General features: G+C 41.9%; 1 protein-coding gene across 2 annotated transcripts in view; it reads left to right on the forward strand.

Moving 5' to 3' along the window:
- The window catches only part of LOC120896395 (allatostatin-A receptor-like), a 60235-nt gene that overhangs the window by 14396 nt on the left and 17885 nt on the right, over positions 1 to 27954 (forward strand). For both annotated transcript variants that reach the window (XM_040300464.1, XM_040300463.1), the window contains exons 2-3: positions 22591 to 22860; positions 26137 to 26295. In XM_040300464.1, coding sequence (XP_040156398.1) covers positions 22591 to 22860; positions 26137 to 26295 — 429 coding nt within the window. The remainder of the gene's footprint in view (positions 1 to 22590; positions 22861 to 26136; positions 26296 to 27954) is intronic.

Genomic DNA, 27954 nt, shown 5'->3' on the forward strand with positions numbered 1-27954 from the left:
AACTAAACTAGTTAAAAACACCATCACCATGCGCATTCGGCGAAAAGTTTTCCTCATAACTGATAAGTACGGAGAAATGCGTTTCACCTTTTGATGTGACGTGCCCGAAAATTGAATCGTAGAAAAATCTAACAAAAGCATAGCGTTCGTCAAGAGCTCGTTTGCGCGGGACCATAACTTCAATACAAAGGCCACGACCCGGAAGCTACCTAGCAACGGGAAAAGTTGAAGTTGGGGCTCATCGGGCGACAACATATGCTATTTTGTGATGCTTTCTGCAATTTTATTCTTTTCTTTCGTTGCGAGCTGGCACTGTCGTTAACTGGATTCGCCCCGGCGTCCGTGACCCAGTGCGGAGTTGATGAAGTTTTACACTTTCCTGTGGAGCGGGGGAAATGCAGGAAGGAATGACGAGTCGGGTCCCCTCGGTATTGACTTACACTCTGCGGGGTTAGTCTAGGAAGACATTGCGACGCGAACATGATGAGCGTCATCGTGTGCGAGTAATCAGACACCCTTCACACACGCTCTCGTTCTTGCTCTCTTTCTCTCTCCATCTGTTTGTCTCTTTCTTCCATTGGACCGGGTGTGTCGGCGTTGGGGTCAGAGGGCACACCACGATAAGTCTGTCGTCAATCGGGCGAAAGAAGATATGGCGTTCGATATGTGGAAGCCGATGATCGTTGGTGCTTACACTGCATGAGAGAAAAAGAGACCGAGAGTGAGTGAGAGGTAGGAAAAACTAGGTCAACAGAACAGGATGCAGGATGCGGATATAGTGATGGTTGCATTTTTCAAAACCAGACCCCAATCCAATGCTTTCTCTTGCATTAATGCCAGGATGAGTTGCATTTAGTAGCGCAAAAAATCGAAAAAAGAAGAGAAACCATAGTAGCAAAAACCGAAATAAATTTTTGAACTCAATCGTTGGAAATTTCAAAATGGTCGTGGACAAAAAACGAGTGTCATCCAAAACCATTCTGTTGATCCGTTTGATTGGGGTGATTCGGTAAGGTTCCAATAAAGTATTTATATATTTCCAATTTGCAACATTCCTCCAGTCGAATTGCAAAGCAAAAAAAAACACAAACAGCACAAACAACAAAAAAGGCAGATCTCTCGCCCCAATCGCCTGAACTTTGCCCGGAACCGGCGAGGACAGTGTGCGTGGATTGAATGACCCCTGTGGGTGTTGCGCCCCGTTGGTCGAAGTTATTTGAATATTAGAGCCATTTTCTGAGTAATGAATTTTCGTCTACCACGCACCAGCAGCGCACCGAAACGAAACAAAGGGGCCTCGGTTGAGTTAATGTGGCGTGTGAGGTTTTGTGAGGAGCAAAGTCTGTGTTTTTGCTTTATCTCCTACACTGCATCTGGCACCGCTTCTCTACGAAAAGAATAACGCAAAAATATAACAATTGGCCAACTGTTGTTTGAAGTTAGTTGGGGTTTAAGTTAGCAATAAAACAAATGAAAATTCACGTTGTTTCTTACTGCCATTTGGCTGATTGCGGCACGTGAAGAGGCTATTAAACTTTGGCAAATGATGTTTACGCTGCATTATGAAGTGCACCGTCTTCATCTCAGACAAAATAGACGGATTAATGTTTTCAAGAAATTGATATAAGCAAACGAAACATTTTGAAAACACCTTATATATGATTAACATTTATGAAATTTAAGCGAGTAACCGATATAAAATACTTTCATCTTCAGTTTTTGAACACCAAGTTGATTTATTTTATTGTGTCTCTTGTGGAGACGATTGCTCTTTTTTGCTCTCCGAAAGAAATGTCGCAATAACAAAGTACGGCCTTAGAATATTCAATGGTACACAAAACGCTCCGAGCTGCCAGCCTATATTTCATAACTCAGGACGCTGGAAACGTTCCCTCATCTCCTAGTTTCGTAAAAAATCCAATTGAAAGCAATAAACCGCTCGAAACGGTTTGTTGGCCAATGTGTGGGACACATATTGTGCGCTTTCTGATTTATGGTTCGCTGGCTGGACAAGTGAAAATGTAAATACCAAATATATTGAAACCGTGTCCCAGTTAGCAGAGGAAAGGTTGTAGTTGTCACAACCAAAAGGAAGATATCATACAATAAGACACACACATACACACGAAAGAAAAGCCAATCTCGATGTGGAAACGTTTAACGAACAATTATCTGCCCTGAAGGGGAAGATGGGGAAGAATCACTGTGACTTCCCCCAAACCTCAACCATCTGGACCATGCTGATTCGATTGCCGAGTGAATGGTGAGTCGATCAGAGGGTGCCACTTGACGCGTGAATCTGAATGTTGCACGGACACGGGACATGAATATGTTTGGACCGTATGTTACGCCGGAGGGTTGCAATCTGTTAAGTCGTCACCAGTTTTCGGACGCTCACACACACTGCATTTCACCCAGTCGATACCGAAGAATCACAAAAAAGGAAGGTAGGTGATTGAAAAGTTGACACACTCGGGACGGCCATTTTGGGGACCTCTCCTTTCTTTTTTATTGCTTCTTACGTACGAAAGTGGCCCCAGATTCGAAGAAGCTGGCCTTCCTCTCTCTGAAAAGTAGAGCCTTTCAGGCATATTTCAGCATTCCTTTGAACTGGGTGATATGCATGATTCCATCTAACCGTAACAGGTCTGACGGATAAACGGGGCCAATCTTCCCTCGTCCGTAGGTACGCGTGTCGCTTGGTCAAATTGCCTTACCGCACCTGTGTTGAGTTGAATGAAACAAAAAGTAACGGCCGCCGAAATCCCAACCCTTTCGACAGACCAGCCAACCAACTCAAGAGCCCTTGGCGTGTCGGTTTTGTAACATATTTTTCAACTCGGTTTGTAGCCTTGTTAGCCGCTCTCGACCCGATCGATAAAAATAACTTTTTCCATACCTGTCCAACCGGGTGTGTTGTTATTTGCCCGGGTAAAGCTTTTACCCTTTTTTAGTGACATTTTGTTGTAAGCGAACACTTGCACGTACCTCGAGTGACATGTTATTTGCATTCCACTCTTTTTCAATTTGATTCGTTGCTTTGTGATGTCGAAGGCCACCGTGTTTTTCGAGTGGCTACGGGTTGCGATTGAAAGATTGGTTGAAGTTCCTTGTTGCCTTTAATGATGAATGGTGATAGCTCTGTGTACCCGACAAGTCGGACGAGGCCTTAACGTTCTACAATAGACTGGAACTTGTTTTTTAATCCCCAAAGTAGTACATTTTATTTGTTTTTTTTGAAGCGCGTCATCTTACGTGTTCTTTTTGTTTCGTCGTCTATGCTTCTGTGAAATCAGTGGTGAATTCTGGCACAAGATCCGTTTGCGAAAACAGAAATTCCCACGACCTCTATACGTACGGGAGGACCGGTTGGCGTCGGTTTCTTGTTGCACGCTGGGCGGAAATTTCATTTTCTGCCGATTTTCTCCCTACGCTCGAGCACATTCCAATTGAAATTGATCCCACCGCCTGGAGATACGCCCCGAGAAAGCGCGAGCATCGAGCAGGGGAGGGTTTTTCGCGACCAACTGTGAGCTGCGTTGTGTTTTGCGCTCTGCTTCCTTCGCGCCCAGACTCATATCTTTGGAAAGAGCCGGAGCGTCTGCCGGTTCGATTCGCCCGGTCACTTGGTGGAACATTTTCAGCTCGTTACCACAACCGGAAGCGAGCGAGCGCAACGGAAGATTAACCTTTCTGGTTTCCGTTCCAAAATAATGGGTGGGTGAACTAGAAATAGACACAGGTCGGGGGACGCAAAACGGAGGGGTATTTATGGGTACCGAAGCTGTTAATTTTGACAGCTACGGTTGCGCGACGCTACGGTCTTGCCACATACCACTTATCCTTCCCCCAGGACGTCCTCTTCAAGACACCCGTCACGAGCCCGTCACGATTGAGAATTACACATCGCATGGAGAAACCATTGGTTGGTGTTGGTGGTGCAGTAAATGAGCGTTTTTTATCCTTTATATATATTTTTTTTTCAATGAAGAAACGAGTGTACAAAATCGCGTTCAGTTATACTGCTGCCAGGCTCGGCGCGGACACACTGGGTGCGCTTTCAATGAAGCGTTTGATTGGCGGGACGGGGTGTGAGGCATCGGAATCAATTTGCTCACCAGACTGACAGAATAATGATGAGTTTTCGCTGAAGCTTCTTGGTCTGCTGCTGCTGAAGCGTTTGCTATCGGTGGTTCCATATCCTTGCTCAGACACACTAGCTTCCGTGTGCTTGCTTGTTGATTGTCATCGTTCTTGGTTGGGGGAGAACGGCAGCACTGTTAGAACAGTACACCGACACACGGCATCCAGTGCTGGTCCAGTGGACAGCTAAACGTGACTTTGATTGCGTTGCGAAGATGACGATGCAAGAATGTAGAATCTTCCCTACCCCTTCCGATTTATGGTCGAGCAAAAGTGCTGCGATACAGCGTTCTGCTTGTGCTAGCGTGACAGTTACATTTTACTGCGCAACTAACGAGTAAAGGTAGACCAGGCCCGAGGGGAAGCAAACGAGTGCGATCGTAAATTCATCATCGTTGGGTTCGGTCTACATTTTATGCTGATTTATCGTTCAGCGACCGGCGTTCGTTGTTATGGAATTTTCTATAAATTGTATTGTGTATTTCACTTGGAAAGGTTCTGTGGTGAGTAGCGCAAAACAAAGAATGCATTTACGCTTCAGACTTTCATGGTTGATTTATTCTGCATTTTCCGTTTTTAGTTTATGTAATAAAAGTTATAGTTAAAAAATGGTTAGATAACATTTCAGTTTAAGTAAATAATTCGATTTCATTTTCATTTTGCTTTTCCAACTTATGCAATTGAAAATGATTTGTACTACGCATCGAGCCGCATGGTACTTTATTACTGTTGGTGGACACGCATGGTGCTTTGTGAGTTCTGGTGAATCCACATGACAGTTTTGTGTTTGATTTATCTAAAATATTAACTATTTGCCTTATAAGATATCATTGATTCAGCATTTGATGCTAGAATGTTGATTAGAGCTTCACGCAAAGAATAATCTTTGAAATAAGGCAAACGTAAAATATTTTGTAACAAGTTTTTACTATTTAGTTCGTTTTAATCGATAAAACTGCGCTAACATTATGGCATAATAATGCAATGAATCAGCAAGTCACAATATTAACCTTGAATATCAAGAATTAAACACTAATCGGTGGTGGTTTGCTTATCGTAAGTGCAGCAAATTGTGTAATATGCTAATTAAGCCCTGTATGCTCGAATTCGGCATTGAAATTGTGCACTGCTAAGTGTGTTTACTATTAAACAACAATCACGCCATGCAAATTTCCTTTCAGAAACTTGTGTTATTCAACGACCACGCACGTCCTCATAATTATGGTCCGCAACGCCTTGCAGTTGCACTGCAAAAACCTGCACGATACATGGTTGCAGTACTGCAGTACGAATATACTATGAATTACAAAGTAAGGGGAAGCAGTGAAAAAAAAAAACTATTTCAAGCACGACAACATTTTTCACAGGGTTGCTGGTTGTACAGGGAACTGTCGCTACCAGAAAAATTCAATTACACTCAATTTTTTCCTCCCAGTGCCGGTTCGTTCCTCTTCCTTCATCATATACAGTGAGTAGACATAAACGTGCCATAATACAGGCTTTAAGCATGTGCTTCCATGATCACATCATGCCGATGTCCTCTTCCTCCCGTAACTTTATCACATGGCAGCGTGCAGTATTTACTCTAGCGGAGACAGCATGCAGCACATGAAACTTGGTTGGAGTAGTTTACTTTGCAAGTGGAGAAAAATCGTGCAGAAAATGGTTCCCAAACCCCCATGCCCAGTGTCGGACGATAAAGGGCTCAACCTGCACGAGGCTGAACAAACGCGTGTGCTCATATCGGACGGACATTTATTGTACAGGAACGATCCCTAGCAACTAGAAGCAATCGGTGGTAGGTGATGTTAAGCCAAAACAAACTTCCGTAACAAAGAGGTTGTCCAGTGGTTTGGATTAAATTTGCAAATATTCTCTCTACACCAACCGTTACTGATAAAGCTTTACTGTTGGTATGGGTCAAAGCTTTCTTTACACTAGTAGAGGGTGGCGGTCCTACACACTTTACACAGTTCAAACAATGAAGCCACAAGGAAATGAACTGTTCGTTCGCCTTGTGCGTTGCTAGTCCTCTCGAGAGGATAGGCGCGCTTGTGGCGTACGTAAACTGAATTCAGGACTTTTGTTCTTTCATCCATTTTCTGCCAGCACGGGAAAGCTGTTCGCAATGCTCAAATTCTGTAGTTGTGATAGCCCGACAGGTACAGGATAAGCAATTAAAATTCTTATGAATATTACATGCAACCGAGCAGGCACAAAGCTACAATGATGATAAGGTATTTTGCGTTATTATAGTGGTTGGGGCGTTTCACAACCTCTCTGCATCCCAAAAACAGACGGGTCTGAGTTATGCACCCCAGTTATCTAAGGATTTTATACCTCATAATACCATACGTGCTTATGGATGGTTCCGATCCATTTCTTTTGCATAATGTTCCATTTATAATGATAAAGATATCGGTTAATACATACCGGTTCGGCTTTGTTGGCTTTCACACTTACTTCACAGTGGTTTTCACAGCATTCGTTGGAACTCGCACTTGATTGTTACCGTATCATCGCTACGGTCAACCCGACCATCCACCATTCTCGACCATCCAAATACGCACAACAACCCTGTGCCTCGATTTCCCGATGCATGCTTGCATTGAACCCAACAAATTGGGCCACAGCATTCGACCCTGCTTCCCATGATGGGCATGGTGGTGCATGATGAGGCCGAAACAAAAGGTGCAGGCAGTTTGTTGCAGCGCAGTTTTGGTCAGATGCAATCTACACCAGCTGCAGTTAGCAGGGTGAAAACAGTTAATTCAAAAGACAACAAAAGCAGCAGCATGCGGGGCCAGACAAACCACACATGTTGTTTACATTCTGTTGCATAATTGCAGTGAGGTGCAGTGCGGAACAAGTGTTGGGCTGTACGATGCTGTTTGGCTGACCTCATTTCTGCTGACCGGACTGGAAGCGTATATCCCGAAGGAACTGAGTCCGCTCGCTTTGTTCACTCGCTTTTATCAGTGCAGCAGGAGGTTTGTATTTCCCGACTCGTGAACAAACGCACCGGTTTCGATCCGGCTGATGGCGTTTAATAAAGGGTCCGCATGCGTTAGCAAATTGTTATTGTTGATATGTGAGTTTTTAAACTATGCAACCAATTGAAAAATAATCAAGAGACCAAAATTGAAACATCGTTTGGGGATTAAAGCTGCTATTTTAAGCCCCCAAAGGTGTGTCGTACAGCGGTTGACATTTTCGTTTCTGCGGCGCACATAAACAGCTCATAATCCGATTACATTATCAGCATTCCGAAGGCGTAACATTAATAATTCCCTGCGGCGAGCCCGACCAGTACTTCGTAACCTTCGAAGAGTACTTTTAACGAGCAAAAACGATTTTCATCCACACGCAGCGTTACACGGCACATTCTTAATCCAACAGGTGTTCCCGGATTGCCTCACGAGCCCTGTTCTGTTTTCTGCTGAATGTGGCTTACGTGTCTAGAATGCCGTATCGATGATTGGCCAGCGGGTTCACTCGCAGACTAGATGGAGGTGGCCGCAGTAAGAGACCAATACATGCGTCTAATGGAAATCGCATCTTTATGATCATTGGCTGGTTGAATCGTTTGGATCGTTTTCGCACCACATTGCTGATTCATATCCAATACACGATGATGACTCCCCGAGGGACACTTTGCACCAGGTTATAGGTAACGCCCGTGATGTGTGTGTTTACCGAGTGTGATCCCCATTCCTGGTTTATCGACATCTATCTCTCCGTCGCCAAACACAAACGAGGGGCAAGGCAAACAAGGGGCAAACTGATGAAAAAAGAAAGTAAACTTCTCAATATAAAAAAAAGCTCAAGACAACACACTGAAGCCTTCTATTTCTTTACGCTTTTGTCCTTCTGCGCACATGAAGATGAGGCGATGGATGCTTCAGTCGACTGTACGGTGGAGGGTGGGATCATCCGGCAAACATCTTCCTTCCTGGCCGTCTGCCGGTGGCATTAGGAGTAAGAATCGTTTCGAAGATTTCGGCTTACTCCCGGGGCAATAAAATTATAAATTACGGCACTTTGTGTCGCCGGGTTTCGTAGCGTTTGAAATGGCAAAGTACGGACGGAACCCTTTGTACCGTTTAGCGTGGGAACGTTTTGTGTTGCTCTTTGGTTCCCTCTCTTTTTGTTTTCTTGCCTGTTTTTTTTTTTTTGTAAAATCGGACGAAAATGTTTTACTTCGCATTTTAAGCAAATGGCACTGTTAAGCCACCGTATCCTTTCGCGTAATATTCTTTGCTTTTGTTTTAGCGTTTGACATTTTTTATTCTTCTGATTTTGCTTTCAGCTGCCTGCTGAAGGTGCAAAAAATCTGTCCAACCAGCATAAAATTGATCTCCGTTTCCGTGGGAGCTTTAAGATTTGTTTCTCTTTTGGCTGCACAAAACAGTCCACCCAGTCGGTTGACGGGTTTTGCGAGAGCTCCTTTTTGTGCCTCGTGTTTCGCTTGAATCAGGTTGAATCAGGGTTTATCCTCAACATTTACCGGCGCAGCTAAAGCGGAAAACGAAAAGCGCCATTTGAATGTCAGTCACGTGTTTGGCTTATGACGGTTTTACACCGGAAAAGGGCTAGATGATTAAGGCACGGTCGTTTCATGCTGTCAGACAAGCGTTGCTAAGCATATTTTGCTAACAGAATCGCTGTTATCGGGTCATTGCGCTTTTCCTTTAGATAGTGAGTTTATAGAATTAGTTTACTTTCGCTCCTGATGGCAAAGACTTACGTAGAACATTATACATACCTTCTTTGATAAAATTTTCCGCAAAAATATAATCAAATAGTTGCTCCTTCCCTCGTGGCACCGAAACAGTTTAAATCCATTCGTGTATTTTCCCGTTCCAAATAAATGAAAGCGCGTTTCTACCAATAATTGCATAACGTTTCACCCGTACACTGACGCAAACATCGGCCAAAGGGAGCAGCAACCAGCTCATAGCCTTCGAGGTCGGTATGGAAAAGCCATGCAAATGAGTTCATTACAGCGGTTAAGTAATCCTGCCCTCTGGAGTTTCGCGCTAAAAGTTACCGTAACTTTCACTGCAGGCGATCGACTGGCTCTGGCTCCGTCATTCATAATTCGATTAACCCATTTCCGGGGCCGATCTATTCGAGAGAGCGCGCGCGTTTCGTTCCATCGTGACCGATGAGTGGGATGTGGGTTCGATGTGGGTGGGAAGAGTGTTTCTAGCTCGTTTGCCACGATCCGTCGTCACGCTAGTGGGACGATAATCGATAATATATTAATGATTTATGATCGCAAATGTTTGTTACGCAAAGTAGCGACGTCACGCATCGGAGGACGGTAGGACCAGAATTACTGTATTTTGGGTGTCACCGCGCGTTTTGTCATCGCCAGCGGAGCGATTGGATGTTGTTTGGACGGGCAAATGAAATTATATTTGAATGAGCATTTATTGATTTTCGGGGGCTGAGTGGGGAGTTTGGAATTCTTCGGAATTCGATGAAGATTGCGCCACTCATTGGTGGTTGGCGGAGTGTTTCATTAATTTTGAATGATCTGTGCCCTTGGAAACTGGCAGAATGGACAGTAAACACATTCAATAGTAGATTGAAAAGAGAGAAGAAGGGAAGGATTCAAAATTAACTTACAATCAAAGACGCAGACGATGGCTCTGAGCTCGTAGCTGTGCTTCTGCGTGCTTCAAAATTCGCTTCCAGTGCGTTGCTATTGCGCTGATGAAGTAGTAGTGGTATTCCGCTTGACACATACCGCGCAAGAGATCCAAGGTGAAGTGGTGCTCCATGGCGTGAAAGAGGGTACGTTGCCGACTTTCCTTTCATCAAGTGCGGCTGCCAGCGACAGCAGCTCTCGCGAACTTACACTGTCGGGGCCACCGTTCGTCTGATTACCGAGACGCATTTAATTAGTTTATCAAAAGCTGTGTACGGATTTCTACCAAGACACCATCGCACTACCATTCGAACCCGCTGTCGATTGAAACATCTGCTTGGCGTTTTGTTTGCTGCTCGATTTGAATGGATGCGAATCTTAATTGAAAATGTTCTCTTGTACCACTGCTTGCCTCACAGCGAACCTACTGACTCTTGCATTATCGATGCTGTAGATAAAAACCAAGTTGAGCATTAATTAAACCGTTCCGCAAAGAGAAGGAGATTGAACGAGGCACGCGCTTCCGACGAGTAATGCCGGTTCTTGACAACACACATTGGTTTGGACCGTGTATCTGCATCCCGTATACGCGTTCGAACTGCTAACGATCGCGAAAGTACAGTATTTGATCCTTTGAAAGATAAAAATTGTAGCGACCGCTAGCCCATCCGGAAATGCTTGTCATGGCGAGTAATTTGTGCTCAACTTACCCGGGAACAGGAATGACAGCGTAAAATGGATGAATTATTGGGATTGAAAGTTATGTTCTATATTTCAAAATCATTGGAAAACAAACCCACGGCTTTACCATTAATTTCAATGCTTCGATTTGGTGGAAGCTCACGATCGAAAATGATTCATTATTTACAACATGAAACGCAATTAAACTCGCTTCGATTCGAGCTGCCTCCCAAGTGGTTGGGTTACTCTTCACTGGAAATTGGTCTCGGATGGTTCAATGATGAATGAATTTCATTCGAAATGGACCCGAAAAACCCAGAAAACAGGTGTGGCTCTGGAGGGCCACGTGCAGCAGCACCAGCATCAATAATGCTCGTAAAGAATATGGCTTTTTTGTTTGCTAAATGAAGCGCATTTATTTTCATCTACCTAACTACAGGCAAAGAAGGTTCTTCCCGCTTCTTTCTTTCCACCACCTGGGCTGAATGGGTGCATTCACACCCGAAAAGGCTCGTCCCGTGGAAAATGCTACTAACGAGTGGTTCGTCTAATAAAACTGGGACAAGATAAATTAGGCACAATGTAATCAAATTCGGAGGTTTCATTCCCTTCGCTGCTGTTTTTTTGTGCCCGTTACAGGCACTTTACTCGCCGGCTGCAATGGGTCGAAACGGACTGGCGTGATGGTGGTAGAGGTGTTGGGAAGGTTAAGTAGTAGACGCTGCTCCCCGAGGTAACAGAAACACACGAACAAACAACAAAAAGAGGATAAAACAAACCAAAAAGGTGGCATTAAAACTCATGGAAGCAAACAGAGGTGTGGCTATGACAAAAAGCGGCCTCGTTCTCGATGAACGTAATGGTGGAAAAAGGCGTTCGAAACGTTTTTTTCTTATGTTTGTGTGTGATGGGTCGAATCAGGAGGGAGGCCAGCAGGCTGCGAAGGTGCGTATGAAAGAGACTACAGAGAATTGGTCGAGCAGGTTATTAGTTAAAAAGGCTTCGGGTTGAGAAATGGGTGCATTAAACATCCATTTTGGGAGAAGCGGGATTCGGTTCGGAAAAACAGATTAGTGAAAAACACAAAGATGACGAGCGGGTTCGTAAGCAAGTGTGGAGTGAAGTATGACGACGGCGAGGCATCAGCTGCGGAAGGTTTGTTTAAGCTTGCTGGTGAGCTGGAGCTAAGCGGAAAGTGCTTACAACAGGTGTTTGCTAATTGGAAAAAGCTTTCTACAGTGTGGCCGGTTACTGTCAATAGCGGTGGCAAAAGTTACCGTAATGGCTCTCAGTCATGGTAGGGTTGATAAGACGCTGAGCTGTTATTGAGGGCCGACATTGGCTAGCTGTGGGGTGTGGGATTATTAGCAAGTTATCGCTTGTCTGCCAATAGTATAAGATAGGATGCATTATCTTGCTTCATAGCGCACCGGCTCATGCAGCGTTTGCTTTTCATCAGCTTCTGAGATGTAGAATTTCTGCACCATTACGCCGTAAATTGAAAGGGAGGAACCCTCTAGGGCTGAGACGAACTTGTTGTACTCGGGGTTGTTTCTTCACTTTTAACTCGACACTAACAAGAACTAACTAAGGACTAACGAACGCAACGACGGAAAGGCACAGTTTTAATGGCCACGGGGGAAATTCTGCGTAGAAGCTTCCTTGCCGGAAATTGGACAGTTGTTGTTTTCTCAGTTCTCGTGATTCACTGGCCTACACAATGCCTCAAGCAGTATGGGATGTCAATCCAACTGGGAAATGTCAAGACAGGCTGCAAAAACCACAGATTTGCAACTAAGTAACTGTTCGTAGCGAGGGAAAGGTTAAAGGGGAAATGAAACAATCTCTTGTCTCCTAACGTCGTTGAGAGGATGGACGAGTACTCCCAACGAGTATATTGTGCGTTGTTGCTGAGTGGTTGCTTAAGCCGAGGCAAGATAGCAGCGTTGTTGCACTGGTAATTAAATTGGAGATTTCGCACGAAACGATTAATGTCATCCTGGGAAGGTGGACGACAGAAAAAGTAATTGATTTTCCATAGAGCACGTTTGAGCACCGTATCACGACGAGGGGGCCGGAGCGGCGTATAATTTGTGGCTCGGTTCGAATATGCTTTGGCCCATTCATTCTGCCGTTGTGTTAATTAGTATCGATTGCCATTCGCTTCATGCGTCGTGTTGTCGTATGCGGTAAGTCGAAACGCGTCTGATGGCCAACCTCAACAGTTAGTGATTAGTGCCGGCTTGAGGTATGTAATCTAAACCACCACCTCACCTGTTGTATGCGAGGTGCGATCAGAAACTGCCACACACATACACACACGCAACAATGTGTTGCGTCTAATCCATTATTTATTATACGCTTTCGAGGGAAGGCGTGCACACTAATGTGATATTCATTTAATTGATACAAATGGTGACCAAGAAAGCGGCTTCAATACGTGGGGAGTTCGATTTAATTTCGATCGATTTGCTAACTCTCCAGAGGGCTATCATTTGGGCGCTCATTTGAGTGGCTCGGTAATAATCGTCTTGAGGATAAATAAGTGAATGAAACCGTAAGAACTGACTATTCAGAAATGGGTAATGGAGTTTTGCCTTCTTGATGTCACACGTTTGGTTTGTTTTATTGGATCAGTTTAAATCGACTAGCTGCTCAAACCGCGCTGACTGCATCATCATGCTGCTGTCATCCGTATACTAAATGCTTTACAATTGAGCACGCCTTCCAAACAGGTTATCAATGACATTATGCCGTTGGGTGTGATGATCCGATCTCTACGAGGGCTCTGATCTACACGAGGGCGAGACTGCCTTAATGCTTTTCTCCCTTTCATTGTTTCCCCATTCGAACGCCCATTTTGTTCTCACTGAATCTACTAAAGGATACGTTTTCACCCGTACGCCTCAAGCACGTCTGCTGAATGCTATGGTGATGGAATTGGTGTATAGTATTCATAAGAAAGCTCTTGACAAGTAAATTGTAGTGAATTTTATTAAAGCCTCCAAGCTACCAAGCTGGCACGTGTCACTCCTTCTACCGTTGGTCTTTTGGGGCCGGTTGGTGTCTTTTGGGAAACAATGCCAAGTTCTGGCGAGTGCCAAGCGTAATGAAGGAGTTACCCACACTTAAAGAGGATGTAATTTCTGACATATTAGCTGAGGCTTGCTACCCAGCTACCTTTGGCATCGGTTTTCTGAAATGGCTCCTCGCTCATGCAAAGACGTTCGGTGCATCTTTAGCTAGCGTCTGCTGTAGAGGAAGCTCTCGTGACCAATTGTTTAAGAGCATAAGTTTAGTGGTAAACTCATTTGATGTTCGCATAAATTATGAACCTTGCACTGAAAGTGCTGCATATTGATGAAGCCATTACAAGAAGAGCTTTCGATAGTTTGGATTTGAGTTTGGAAAGAATGTGTACAGAGTACACTTGTGACCATGTAATGCGATGATCGTACAACTGTACCTCTAGTACCGTCGCAGTAGGTCAGTTGTTACTGACATAAGCGGAAGTGGAATAGAACTTCGTTGGTGCGAACTTTTCGACACTTGATCGTCTAGGTGATCATAGAAAACCAGAAGGGGTTTCCTTTATTGGAAACGTTGGAGTTTAGAAGCCTTACTTTTGGAAGGGAGATATAACTAAACTCTTGGAATAAGCTGGAAGGCGAAGTTTACGAAGTTACGCTGCTTTAACGTCCTATCGTGACAGTCCGAACGAATCTGGTTTTATTTATACTCAATATGTTTCGTACATTTGGTTTTGGAATGTGTTTTTGTTCTAATTAAAGGTTATTGATATGAGGTGCAATTTATACATTGTATCGGAGTGAGGTGTCTGTCATTATGTGCCTATCCTGCGCTTTTAGTGTTTACGCCTGATTTGCTTAATATGCATCTTTCGGGTGTTTTCAAGAAGTGTGTCACAATTGTTTTTATATGAACGGTGGGGCTTGAATTCTTTCGGTTGCTTTGTTATGGTATGATCTCATTTGCTGAGTGTGTTATAATGAATGTGTTGCAATAGTGTGGTTTGGCTTTCCGAGGTGTGTTACAATGAGTCTATAGTTGATAGTGTGGTTTATAATAAGTTCTGTTTAGCAGATGTGCTACAACCTGCTTACGAATCATATAACTTTTATTGCATTAAAACAAATATGAAGAGAGCTTATTCTTTTGAAATGTTTTCTCGTATTCTCTTTCGAATAAACGAGAACTGGGACATGAGCTCAGAACATTTCCAGTTGGCTTGTACTCTATTAAAATTTCCATCAAAATTCAGAGTTATCTTAATAATGCCAAATAATTAATTTATATAACTTACCATGGAATCATTTAATTGGTCTCTAGAATGGAGGATGTTGCCCTTTCAATTGCCTGTACAGATGTGTGATTAAAATGTCTCGAGAGATGCAGGGGGCATTAATTACCTGGAAAATCTCGTGTTTATCAAATTAAAAAAAAAAAAATATTTGCTCACATTAAACGAAACAAAGTTAACACATTCCTCTGCCAGCAATGCCGGCTGGATGGCAACTACCAGACGCATTCAGCAAGATTCGCCCATTAATCCGCTCTGTTATGTTTGATTCGAAGCCGTAAAGTATCAATTAATATGATCAGCCTTGTAACCAACAAACATGTCTGCAAAGCATCCTTCGAAGGTAGATACGCTTCCACTGTAGAGTAGTAGCACAAACATTTCATACACATTCCAGCTGCGCAATAACCTGCCATTATTCGGAATATACAGCGCACACAGGAAGCCAGTTGGCTGCTGCTGCTGCTTCAATTAGTTTAACCAATACACCCAATGGTAATGACGTACGCAAACGGCGCTCATCTTGAGGACTTGCATGTGTGGCCTGTGGTGTGAACATAGTAAATAAACATCCGCCCGTGTTGCCGTGAGCAGCTCATACCGGCGGATCCGGTTCAGCTGGCCACAAATACTAATTATCCAGTGGATTAGAGTGGTTCACTTTTCCCAGAAGGCAAAAAAGAGATACACACTGGTGCCTGATGATATCCGTTGGTCTACCGCTGCCTTATGGCCTTTTTGAATTTCGTGGAATATAGTTCATTGAAGCAGATATAAAAAAGAAACAAAAAAACTCGTGTGAAACCTTTTACAGTAATGCGATAAGTCTTTTGATAGTTCGTTGGATACGATTTAAATGGAAAATCATCACCAACCGCTTGCTACGCCAACACATGGTGATAGAAAGCATCATGCAAAGTGCCATAAATGTAAGCTTCCCCAAGCGACAAAATCGACATGCTTTCTCGCTCTCTCAGGTTTACTGATCTATTGGGTAGAATGAGAAAGCATGTCGATTTTGTTACTTGGGTCTGTAACGCCTCCAGCGTCCGTGTTACAATGCTCCAGTTCCATGTGTCTGTCAGACGTGTGTTGGGCGTTGTTACAATAAATGACGGGCTGAATGATGATGAGTGGCCTCTTTCTAGCCACATCTAGACGGAGCAAATGATTGTTTTTGTTTTACTGCTTAGTAATCACTGTTCCTTTCCATCAACTATCGCACAAAAAGAGGGAACAAACAAACCGCACATAGAATGCACAAGATTGCGTTCTGCGGTTCGGAAAATGAAATATATTTTACTCGGTGCATCTTGACGCTACGCAAACAAACCACGATCCTCCCATTTTCTCATCATTCTCTTTAGGCGCCAATGCTGGAAACGAACATCAGGACGGTTGCGATGTGTCGGAGAATGGGATTTACGCCGCCTCCGGGTTGGTAACGTTCGATGATAGTGCTGGTTTTTGTGTATGTATGTATGTATGTAGTTTTAACCGCACTATGCGCTAGGGACGACTGGAACGCTCCTGCATATGCAGTTACATGCAGTAAAGGAGCCGGCCGGAAAGGTGCGCGATCATAAGTTGGGCGATTTATTTCGTAAGAGATTCGTTGTATCATATTGCAAAGGAGTATTTGTGTGTGTGCATGGCACTGCACTCATCGTGTTTGCACTGAACTATTCCCCACTTATCGGTGTTAGCATTCGAATTCGAGCAAATCATTCAAGGGGATTGTATGAGGATAGATGGTGTTTTTGTTGTTGCATCACACAATGGGAAGTTGTTGGTTTATGTTGTTGCTTTCATTTCACGCAAGCTTTGAAAAAGGACTACAAGCTGCAAGCTCTTTGCCGCATGCAAGATACTGACCAGATGTACTGTTTCAGGTCTGCTGATGTTTCGGAATGCTCCTTTCTGTATGTTTCACACCTATTTCATCCTTGTTTTTGTTGTTGTTTTGGGTCGGTCTTTATGGGTTTGGGAAAGGTATTTTGTATGGGGTTAAGGAAAAAATGGCGCATCCTTCCTTCATTGGTCCCAGTGAACCGTTTCCATTTTACGGGAAATTGAAGATCAATCCTCTTAGAAAGTATTATTTTGATGACTATGGGTCGGTGTGTGCGAATGTTCGCCTGTGTGTGTGTGTTTTGAAGTGTTTTGAAAGCCTCAATATCAAGCGGGACCTAAACCAAAGATTCCAATTTCCAAGAGCCCGGAGCGTACAATAGATTACGGGTGTTTATTAATTGAATGAGTCGGCATGCTTGGTGTGGGGGGAAGGAATCTTGGCACCCTGAACCACCGTGAAGTTACTTTATTACCTGTCGATTTGATGAAGTTTCAGCATTCCGATTCGTTTTCTGTGTGGAATCGATGGAGCGAATTGAGAAGAGGAGCACAACAAAAGAATCTCGCTTTCAATTCCGTGATTCGCACTAGTGTGGGTGGTATCAAACCTGTTTCGAAATTCCGTGACGATACGGAGCGTGGCAAAAGCAAGAAATGTTCGTGGAATTTGGTCATGTTTTTGTTGCAATGTTTCTCCTTCAGGTTTGTTGAACGACTGAAGAAGAAATGTTAGACAGCGATATTGATTATAGTTTATTTATGGAATAGTTGTTAACAGGTTGAGCAAAATCGAGACAGTGTTTCAAATGTGTAATAAGAATTATGTTTTTGCAATAAAGTCTCGTTCTTTTTAAGTTGTCACGAGTTTGGGGAAACAATTTAGGGATAATTCAAAACATTAAGCTGTTTAGATTACCAACCCATCAAAACAATTTGATGAAATAAAAGAAAAATACTTGTTGTAAAGAGTTATTATTCGATCAAACATGTTTTATCAAACAAATTGATCGTTGAATTTTGATTGCTAGATGCAATATAATAAAATAACAGTTTGACAAATTACAGAATAATAGGTTCTTAACGATTTTCTGCCTTTTTTCTTGTTGTTAAACAATGCTTAAATAATACTTCACGAATGTCTGTCTGCCCACTGATCGCGAGTAACCATTTTGAGTGTTCGTTCGCTTCCTACACATTTTACCACATTTCTTTTTAACATGCAGAAGCTTTGTTGTGTAGGTGGGTTTTTTGCAGGCACAATCAATACCACCACAAAGTCACTCTTTTCCATTTTATAAAACGATGAAGTCACTTCGTGGAAATGAAAAATGCGTGGTGCGGCCAGTTAAAGTGATGATTTATCATTCCGTTGAATAAATCATCAAACGCTTCTACTGCGAGGGAAATAATTGTACATGCATCATTTCCACTCCGTTTGGTACCCAATTATTGGAAAGCTTAAATTTGCAATCAAATTAGGAGCAATTATATGAAGGAAATAATGCAAACATTGAACATAATGTAGTATGTTTGATTTTAGATACGGTTGCCATGTAATGTGTTCGAAGATAGTTACGGTCGCTATGTAATGTGATGATCGTACAAACGACACAACTGATCATCTAGTACCGTCGCGGTAGGTCAGTGTGTCGCTGACATGTATCAAGGTAGAATGAAACTTTGGTCGAAGCGGACTTTTCAACACTTGATCGCCCAGGCGATCATAGAAACCCAGCAGATATGTTACAATATCAATAGATCATAAGCCTTGATATTCATATATTTACCCATTACGACCGCAAATTTATGTGTCTTTAATGTATTAATTATAAAAATAAGATCAAACTGTGTTTTAGTTCTTCATCGACTATATTTTGATGAAAAATGTACTAAAACATCCTTGTGATTGATAATCATTTCAGAATGATGTAGATGTTTTTGACGAGTTTCGACATCATTACATTTTGAGCCATTCAAAGCCAGAACAAGTGGCCAGCGTTTCAAAAAGAGCGTGTGTTGATGATTTTACCACTACTTTGTGCGTGGCTTTGGTGCTAAATAGAATTGCAATTCGAAATTGCCCGCTGGTATCTTCTCTAGTTCACGGAAAACCTTTTCAGTCTGTAAAAGAAGGCACCAATAACTTGAAACTTGTGGTAAAAAGGGTAAAAAAGTGATGAACATTAAACAATCAAATTTAATTTGGTCACTGACTCAGATCATCTATCTCAGAAAATGCTTTTAATTTACATGATTAGGACTATATTGGGAGCTTAGCAATAATAATGCTTATATTGAATTTTCAGCAGATATGTTACAATATCAATAGATCATAAGCCTTGATATTCATATATTTACCCATTACGACCGCAAATTTATGTGTCTTTAATGTATTAATTATAAAAATAAGATCAAACTGTGTTTTAGTTCTTCATCGACTATATTTTGATGAAAAATGTACTAAAACATCCTTGTGATTGATAATCATTTCAGAATGATGCAGATGTTTTTGACGAGTTTCGACATCATTACATTTTGAGCCATTCAAAGCCAGAACAAGTGGCCAGCGTTTCAAAAAGAGCGTGTGTTGATGATTTTACCACTACTTTGTGCGTGGCTTTGGTGCTAAATAGAATTGCAATTCGAAATTGCCCGCTGGTATCTTCTCTAGTTCACGGAAAACCTTTTCAGTCTGTAAAAGAAGGCACCAATAACTTGAAACTTGTGGTAAAAAGGGTAAAAAAGTGATGAACATTAAACAATCAAATTTAATTTGGTCACTGACTCAGATCATCTATCTCAGAAAATGCTTTTAATTTACATGATTAGGACTATATTGGGAGCTTAGCAATAATAATGCTTATATTGAATTTTCAGCAGATATGTTACAATATCAATAGATCATAAGCCTTGATATTCATATATTTACCCATTACGACCGCAAATTTATGTGTCTTTAATGTATTAATTATAAAAATAAGATCAAATTGTGTTTTAGTTCTTCATCGACTATATTTTGATGAAAAATGTACTAAAACATCCTTGTGATTGATAATCATTTCAGAATGATGCAGATGTTTTTGACGAGTTTCGACATCATTACATTTTGAGCCATTCAAAGCCAGAACAAGTGGCCAGCGTTTCAAAAAGAGCGTGTGTTGATGATTTTACCACTACTTTGTGCGTGGCTTTGGTGCTAAATAGAATTGCAATTCGAAATTGCCCGCTGGTATCTTCTCTAGTTCACGGAAAACCTTTTCAGTCTGTAAAAGAAGGCACCAATAACTTGAAACTTGTGGTAAAAAGGGTAAAAAAGTGATGAACAATCAAATTTAATTTGGTCACTGACTCAGATCATCTATCTCAGAAAATGCTTTTAATTTACATGATTAGGACTATATTGGGAGCTTAGCAATAATAATGCTTATATTGAATTTTCAGCAGATATGTTACAATATCAATAGATCATAAGCCTTGATATTCATATATTTACCCATTACGACCGCAAATTTATGTGTCTTTAATGTATTAATTATAAAAATAAGATCAAACTGTGTTTTAGTTCTTCATCGACTATATTTTGATGAAAAATGTACTAAAACATCCTTGTGATTGATAATCATTTCAGAATGATGCAGATGTTTTTGACGAGTTTCGACATCATTACATTTTGAGCCATTCAAAGCCAGAACAAGTGGCCAGCGTTTCAAAAAGAGCGTGTGTTGATGATTTTACCACTACTTTGTGCGTGGCTTTGGTGCTAAATAGAATTGCAATTCGAAATTGCCCGCTGGTATCTTCTCTAGTTCACGGAAAACCTTTTCAGTCTGTAAAAGAAGGCACCAATAACTTGAAACTTGTGGTAAAAAGGGTAAAAAAGTGATGAACAATCAAATTTAATTTGGTCACTGACTCAGATCATCTATCTCAGAAAATGCTTTTAATTTACATGATTAGGACTATATTGGGAGCTTAGCAATAATAATGCTTATATTGAATTTTCACATCCTAAAATCCAACCAACACAAGAGTGTCATAAAATCCTTATCTATTCACAACATTGGTTTGAGATTCTGCTTATGAAAGAATGTGAGATCAAAACATGTTCGGCTTTATCGTGTTTGTGTTTGCGTGGTTGCAACATCTTTAAACGATGTGGAAAATCCTACGAACCTTTGTTATATTGCATATCATTTCTATCTTTTGTGGAATATATAAACGTTATGGGATAAGGGAATAGAAGGCAAAATGCGAATATGCATAATGCATATACAAAGCAATCCCAAGAAGGATACTAGCCGACGCAATTCAAAACGGATGTTAGGAATAACAATAAGCTGTCACATTCGAACCTACTCCCAAGAGACCTACGAGGATTACTGGAGATGATGGAGCAATAGTTAATCTGGGTTTGGGATTTATTGACCTATATTGGTTAAATACATCATATTCTTCCCAGAAGCAAACCTACTACCATTAATAATAAATATTTTAATAGCTGATTGATTTATAAAATTATCTGTTTCACAACTTTTAATATAAGAATCGGACCAAATTTCATGGGTGAATTTATTATCGAGGCATGTTCCTTAACGAACCATTTCAACCAGTTAGACGATTCGACGAAGATTGAAAACTAAAGCACCACCTCTATATAACCGCATTATCTGCTTAGTCGCTGAGTGTTATATTAAAACGGTCGCAGCCTCCAAAGGATGCTTAGCGAATCGACACTTGGCAACTGCCACAGCAGATCTAGATATTAAATGCAGTGCTAAAATTTATGGCTGCTCCCTTTTTTGTTTTACGACCCAAAACCAAAGCTCGCGATGGCTGTCTGGCCTTTGCTGGTGGTATCGAGCGGCCACTACCAATGGGAAAGGATGTGTTTGCTTCCAAGGTGATGGCGATCGAGTTTCCGAGGTAATGGAATTACTGCTCCATAATTAAATATATTAAGTGTTGATTAATTAATTTACGCCCGCAAGACCTTCGGCCCGGGACTAGTCCGGCCCGGGTCAATTCGATCCACCGGTTGAGCGATGGTGATAACGATGATGATGATAATGATGATGATTGCTGTTATTGATGCGAGGTAAAGAAGATAAATGTTTAGAGAAACCGAATACCAAAACATTGCATGGTTACCATCCATAGCTGAGATCATTGTTATGTGCCCATGGGTATTGTGGAACACGTTTGCACTGTCACTTCCTTTTTGCAAACGACAACGAGTAAAATTTTCTCCGTAGCAGTTTCATTGGTTTCCTCTGCCAGAAAGAAACAGTTAACATGTCATTTACGTGAATAAACCAGTGGTTTCCAACCTGTGGTCTGCGGACCACTTGTAGTCCGTGGCGTTTACAGACGTGGTCCGCAAAATAAATTATTTTCGAAAAAGAAAAGCTTATTACTATACATTTTGTGCGTTTTTCCCCCAAAATCAAGATTGACAAATTAACAAGCATGTGTAGAATAAGATTCAAACATACCTTTGATACCTTTAAAACAAACTTTGAACTAAGTTTAAAAACTGTATGCTCTCAATGGATGTGGATCGAAGCAAATATATTTTCAGAGCCAAGAGGACTTTAGGTTCGCGGACCTAAGGTTGAAGAGCACTGGGTTAAACAAAGGAAAAGGCTTACAAGCATTGTTCGCACTTGTACGGGTTCAGCTGGATGAATAGTGTTTCAAATCTCTTTACAGAATCTTTACTCAACATAGCAATTTCTGAGGAGTACAGAAGATTGCTACACAACAAAAATGCATAAACAATGTCTCCGGTGGGAGGAAGATAGCTCACTTTAAAAGAATCGTGTGGAATTACCAAGAAACATATCGAATGATGCCGCTTTCTTAGATATGTGATACAAACCCAGAGTTATGCTTATTTCCATCGTTTCACCTTTTCTATTTCCGTTTTCCATTGCAGAAATTCAAATACCACGACCGGGAGATAGAAACATGCGGCTTTCTCGAAAAGGATAGTCCCTCCTGGGCCGCCTTCCACATCGCGTTCTTCCTTAGCTCGTACGTGGTCCCGCTCATACTGATCAGCGTTCTGTACATGTGGATGTTGTCCCGGCTGTGGCGAAGTTCGGTCGGCGGTCGTTCGGCCGAATCGAAGAAGGGCAAAAAGCGCGTTACCCGTCTTGTGGTGATTGTGGTGGCAGCGTTTGCTTCATTATGGTTTCCCATACAGGTAAGTGTGGGCGATTGATACGAGGGCCGAGATAGACGTGGAGAGGGGTTTCAATTGTGTGAAGGTTGCCATGGCATTAGAGCATTTGGGGAGGCAGAATGTAGCATGGTGGTGGTAATAGAAACACAAACACTCTTACACAGCGTTGAACAATCAAGATAAAGCATTGGATGTGGAGCGGTTGGAAGGTATAGTTTCAAAAATGGTTCCGTAAATTGTGGTGTGAATTTTCCAACCAATGCTGTCACAAACATTTGTGGTGATAGGAAACAAAATGAAGAAAAATAGCTGTGGAATCGGGTAGTATCGAATTATTTCGAAGCTTGATAAGCTGTAGGCGAGTTTCCATCTAAGGTGAGGTTGAACATAACTGAGGCAAGGTCTTGAGCATGTTGCTTGTAAACAATCAACAATTCACGAATGCGACTGCCTTCTGCATCGTACTGTTTTCAATTGTTCGAGAATATTGCGTTGCAAGAAACCATGGGCAAAATATGGTTAGTTTTAAGTGTTGCAATACTATTACGAAGTTACTGTTTGGAAAATAGCTTAAAGTCTGCATTATTTTGTTTTATTGGAATTTGTATTCAAAATCAATATTAATAAAACAACAAACTTAAATATGTCATCTTTGACCTCGATCTGCAGATGTTTCTGCATTCAACCGTATAAGCTCATACATAATTTCCATGCAACATATACACCTAACCAAATCAGACTCGCCGTGTTGTTGCTGGTCTAGCCGGTCATGTGAAACGACAGCACGAGATGGTTCTTTTAAATTCATTCTGTGAACCAATTCAAGCATGCCAGCAATTCGTATCATCATTCCAATGCCCGTTCCTATACAGCCATAGGCATAAACCAGTACAATTGGTTTTGGGTCAGCAACATGATTTCAGCCCAACAAAATCTACCCCATAAAATGGCTGGCATCGTTGCTCGATCGTACAGGACGCCGTAAATTCCCCCCTCACCCACTACTGAGTGTACTTAAACCCAAGCGAATGGAACGAAACATTTTTGAGCCCATCGTTTAATGTGCTGCTTTTACAAACATTATCCCAAACGAGGGGCGTCACCACTACCATCGGTGGTCTCGAGTAATAGCACCGCAATGCAATTCCTCGATCGCCTATATCCTTGTGTATTTGTGTGTGTGGGTCAGTAAAGTAGGATACTAAAACGGTAGGCCGTATCAGGAACCGGTATGCGTTCTTCATTCCATAGCTGACCAGTCGGGTCGGCTCAACCTTTGGGACGTACCATTTCCCAGTATTTGATGCTTGCTTACCCCAACCCGTCTCAGGTCCTCTGGCCGTCGGTCAGTTGTTCCGAAACGCGTACGCAATGTGTTTAATAAATTGTATCAAATCAAATCAAGGGGCCCGGAGCGTGACGGTGCGAATCAGATCAGGGTGCCGTGATTGATGCATGACCCAAAATGCTGACAAGCGGACTGTGCCGGCATGCGTATGAACTGACCCCGATTGCATTTGATTGATACTGCTCAGTGGGCGAGATTATTCGAGTGAACAAAGCGACGAGGAATACAAAATTCATAATCATTCAGTAGAGGCGTGGTGAATTGTGTAACCGATTGTTGTCTGCATTATTAATGGTTTACAAAGGGATTTACTGGTGTTCAATTGAATGATTTACCGACCGTGGCTGAAGGGGTGAATATTTCTGCTTTACAACTAGGAATGCAACTACGAACGATGATCAATTGCACATGCCGATTTAAATGCCCTTTGATCGTTGAATTAAAGTACATTTCTGTGGCAAACGTGTTGATATTTCCTGGAGCACAATTCATTTGAATTCTTGTTAAATCGCTTGGAAAAAACACTTCGAAGGTGCATTTTGCTAAAGGAATCATGAAAGTAGCTTTTAAACCGTTGATAGTAACCGCAACGTGAAGCTAAATCATTACAAATCTGTGCCAAGAGCTGCTAAGCGGTGTATAATTGTCCAACGGCCTTACGCTACGATAAAAGTGAGGCTGTCGCACATTTCCGCATTGCATGAATCGCACACTTCCGATTGCAATACTCCTAGAACAGCCAGATGTACTGTATGTTCGCCGTTGGGTTGCAAATAGCTTGTAAAAAAATTTAATTTCGGCTATGAACAACCATTCAGCCACACAATGAAATAGTACGTACTCGCTGGATTCGCTGTGACCAAAGTAAACTAATGGATGGAAACCCCCGTCAAACGTTGTTCTGTATTCTTTTCGGTTCTGCTACCATCGGGATGAGCACCACTATCCGAACTGCAGCTCTGAATCGACCCCGTGGCCCATTGCGTATAAAATCATATCAAACAAGAGCACGAGAGAACCATTAACAGCTTTGCAAAATGGGCACAATAATCTGCATACGGTAGTGTGTGTGGTTATGGTTGTTGGGTTTAGAGGCGGCCATCAGTGTACTGCATTCCGTATTTATGTATTTCATTCCATTCCATTCTACCAACCAGCCAAATGTTGCACTTTGAACTATTGTGCGAAGAACGAATCAATTTAGCTTAGATGAAAACAGCATGAATTTTATTTGATTCATAGTTAGGAGGACAAACACTAGTTTTTTGACAATTTGTTGGCAGTCACGACAGAAATCAGGCCATGAAGGCTGACGAATCAAGTGTGTGCAAGATAAACATGTGAAAAAGATCCTCAGAATATTGTACAAAGCTTATTAATATTAATTATACTCATTCAGTGTCTAACCCGCTCTCAAATTGCAGCCATCAGTACACGTGCTATGCTACATAGTAAGGCGGCAATCCGCTTGTCATGAGCAGTGCTCGACATGGAGGACGGTACTCCACCGTACCAGAGTACATTATCCCAATTTCAATTTTATGCTTCGAAGGAACGAGATGCATCGGACACCATGTAAAAAGGGGGTTAACATGTTACTGCACATCACGCTGTAAATTCAATCTCATTAAAATGATAATTGCTTTGCAGCTTCCACTAAGGGCAGTTGAAGTAGTTCGGAGTGTTATTTTATGGACGTTGGTTTGCTTTTGATAACGCAACACAACTGTTTGCAGATGGTAATTTGTTCAAAAGGCGGACGTACCGACACCACAGTGTGATGTTCAGCATCGGTTGGAAGTGGAATTGAGAAGCTTCAACACAACTTTTACGACACTCCTTATTTCTGTCCAATGCTCCATGTTGCGTCATATGGGAAGACAACTTCTCTGTTAAAGGGTCTGACTTTCTTTTCATTAATTTTCTCTCATTCTATTTCATGTTTTCAGGTCATCCTGGTCCTAAAGAGTGTGGACGTCTTTAAACCAGACACGCATTTTAAAATTTCACTACAAATCGTCTCGCACGTGCTGGCATACACGAGCTCGTGTATAAACCCGCTGCTGTACGCGTTCCTGTCCGAAAACTTTCGGAAAGCATTCCGTAAGGTAGGTTTACATGTAAGGTACCCCTTGAGGATAATGTGGTAGTTTTTTGTTGGTTCCTGCTATCGATCAGATTTGTTCAGTTGGTTCCTCTTCGCATTAGACACTGGGCATAGGGAGCTGAGGTGTTTTCATCGTTATTTTCATCGTCTGTGGTTTAGTTGTCGTGACTAGTCATCTCACCGCGGGGAGCCATTTGTCATTCCATTATGTTTTGCTGGGTAAGATTGCGGTACCAGCGTTGGCGAGCTGTGAGAAGTTGTATCGTTTCGCTCTCTCCCCCGATTGGATGAAACAATGTTCTCTAGTACTGTGGTTTATGGTTTGCGGTTGTTCTCATCTTCACTTGCTACCAATCTCTATAGGCGTGGTGCTTTATTCTATTCCTTTTCCTTTCCAACCATGTAACGGTACATGCTATTTTTTCCTTTAAAAAATGGATTCCAAGATAAGCCAAGACCGTAAACGGTGACAATGTTTTGGGGTATTTTCTTTTATAAAGAGATACCTCAAAGAATGCATAAGATTTCAACTGTGTCAACATAGAAAATCGTGTTCGTGTTACATTGCTTCTTGGAATGTTTGTTGACAGTACATTTGAGCCTCCATAGAATGTGAGTTTGCAATCGGGTTTTGATTTTCTTACTTCGGGGCAAACAATTTCTGAAATGATGTTGTTCTGTGCAGTTGGTTAAATAGCTTCAACATACAATTGTTTGCTTTGGAGTTTATTTTGATAAACACAATATACCTATACGGCGAGACGAATCTCATAGATCATGACTAAATGTTATATGTTAAGGCTGTCTGTAAATCAATACGTTAAGTAGAGATGTTTCCATGATAAAACAAACGTACAGACTATGAATTACTCGCCCTAGGATATTGGCGACTGTATGGATGTTACACTGTGTAGAATATTACGTACCGAAGTTTTTATTCACTCTTTTCAGTTCAACAGAATGTATTTTTTATTGAACACAACCTCACACACAACCTTTTTCCTCTGAAAGTCGATCTTTGAGATGTTCCAGCATGGTACAAATAAATAACAAAGATGAAAATTTTTACGCACACCCACGTTCTTGGCATGTTGTTTATATTTCGTAAGGAACTCGAACCTGGTGCCCTATTTATGCTACAACCTGTACCATTCTGAACATAAGAGATGAACTGCAATTGGCAGAAAAACATCTTCATCAACCAACGGCATCAAACATTCAAGTAAAATCATTCCCATGTTTCCCTTTTTCTGCCACTCAACCTGTGTCCTTCTCCAAAGCAACCATTGTGAAGAATTCGAGGAAGCAGGGTAAAGTTTGCTCCCATGTTTTTGCCTTCGTGTGATGAGTGTGTTTTCCGGTTGACGTGACCGGAAACAGAATTGATTCTCATCGATACAACTGGACCACCGAGGTTTGGAAGGTCGATCGTTCGGGGCTAATTTGCATTTTGCAGCTTTTGCAGTTGAATGGAGCCTTTGTCAACACATGGCTTACGGGTTGTATTTTATTGGTCTTTTGGCCTGCAGAGGGTCGTAAAGCGTGACGATTGCTTCAAGGAGAAAGTAATCAACCTGATCTCTGTGACTGGAGTGAAATTTTACATTAGCTGATAAGACACAAACCGTATCGAATGGAGCTGACAACGCAAACACGATAG

The sequence above is a fragment of the Anopheles arabiensis genome, chromosome 2, assembly GCF_016920715.1.
Source record: "Anopheles arabiensis isolate DONGOLA chromosome 2, AaraD3, whole genome shotgun sequence".
In the NCBI taxonomy this organism is placed as follows: domain Eukaryota; kingdom Metazoa; phylum Arthropoda; class Insecta; order Diptera; family Culicidae; genus Anopheles; species Anopheles arabiensis.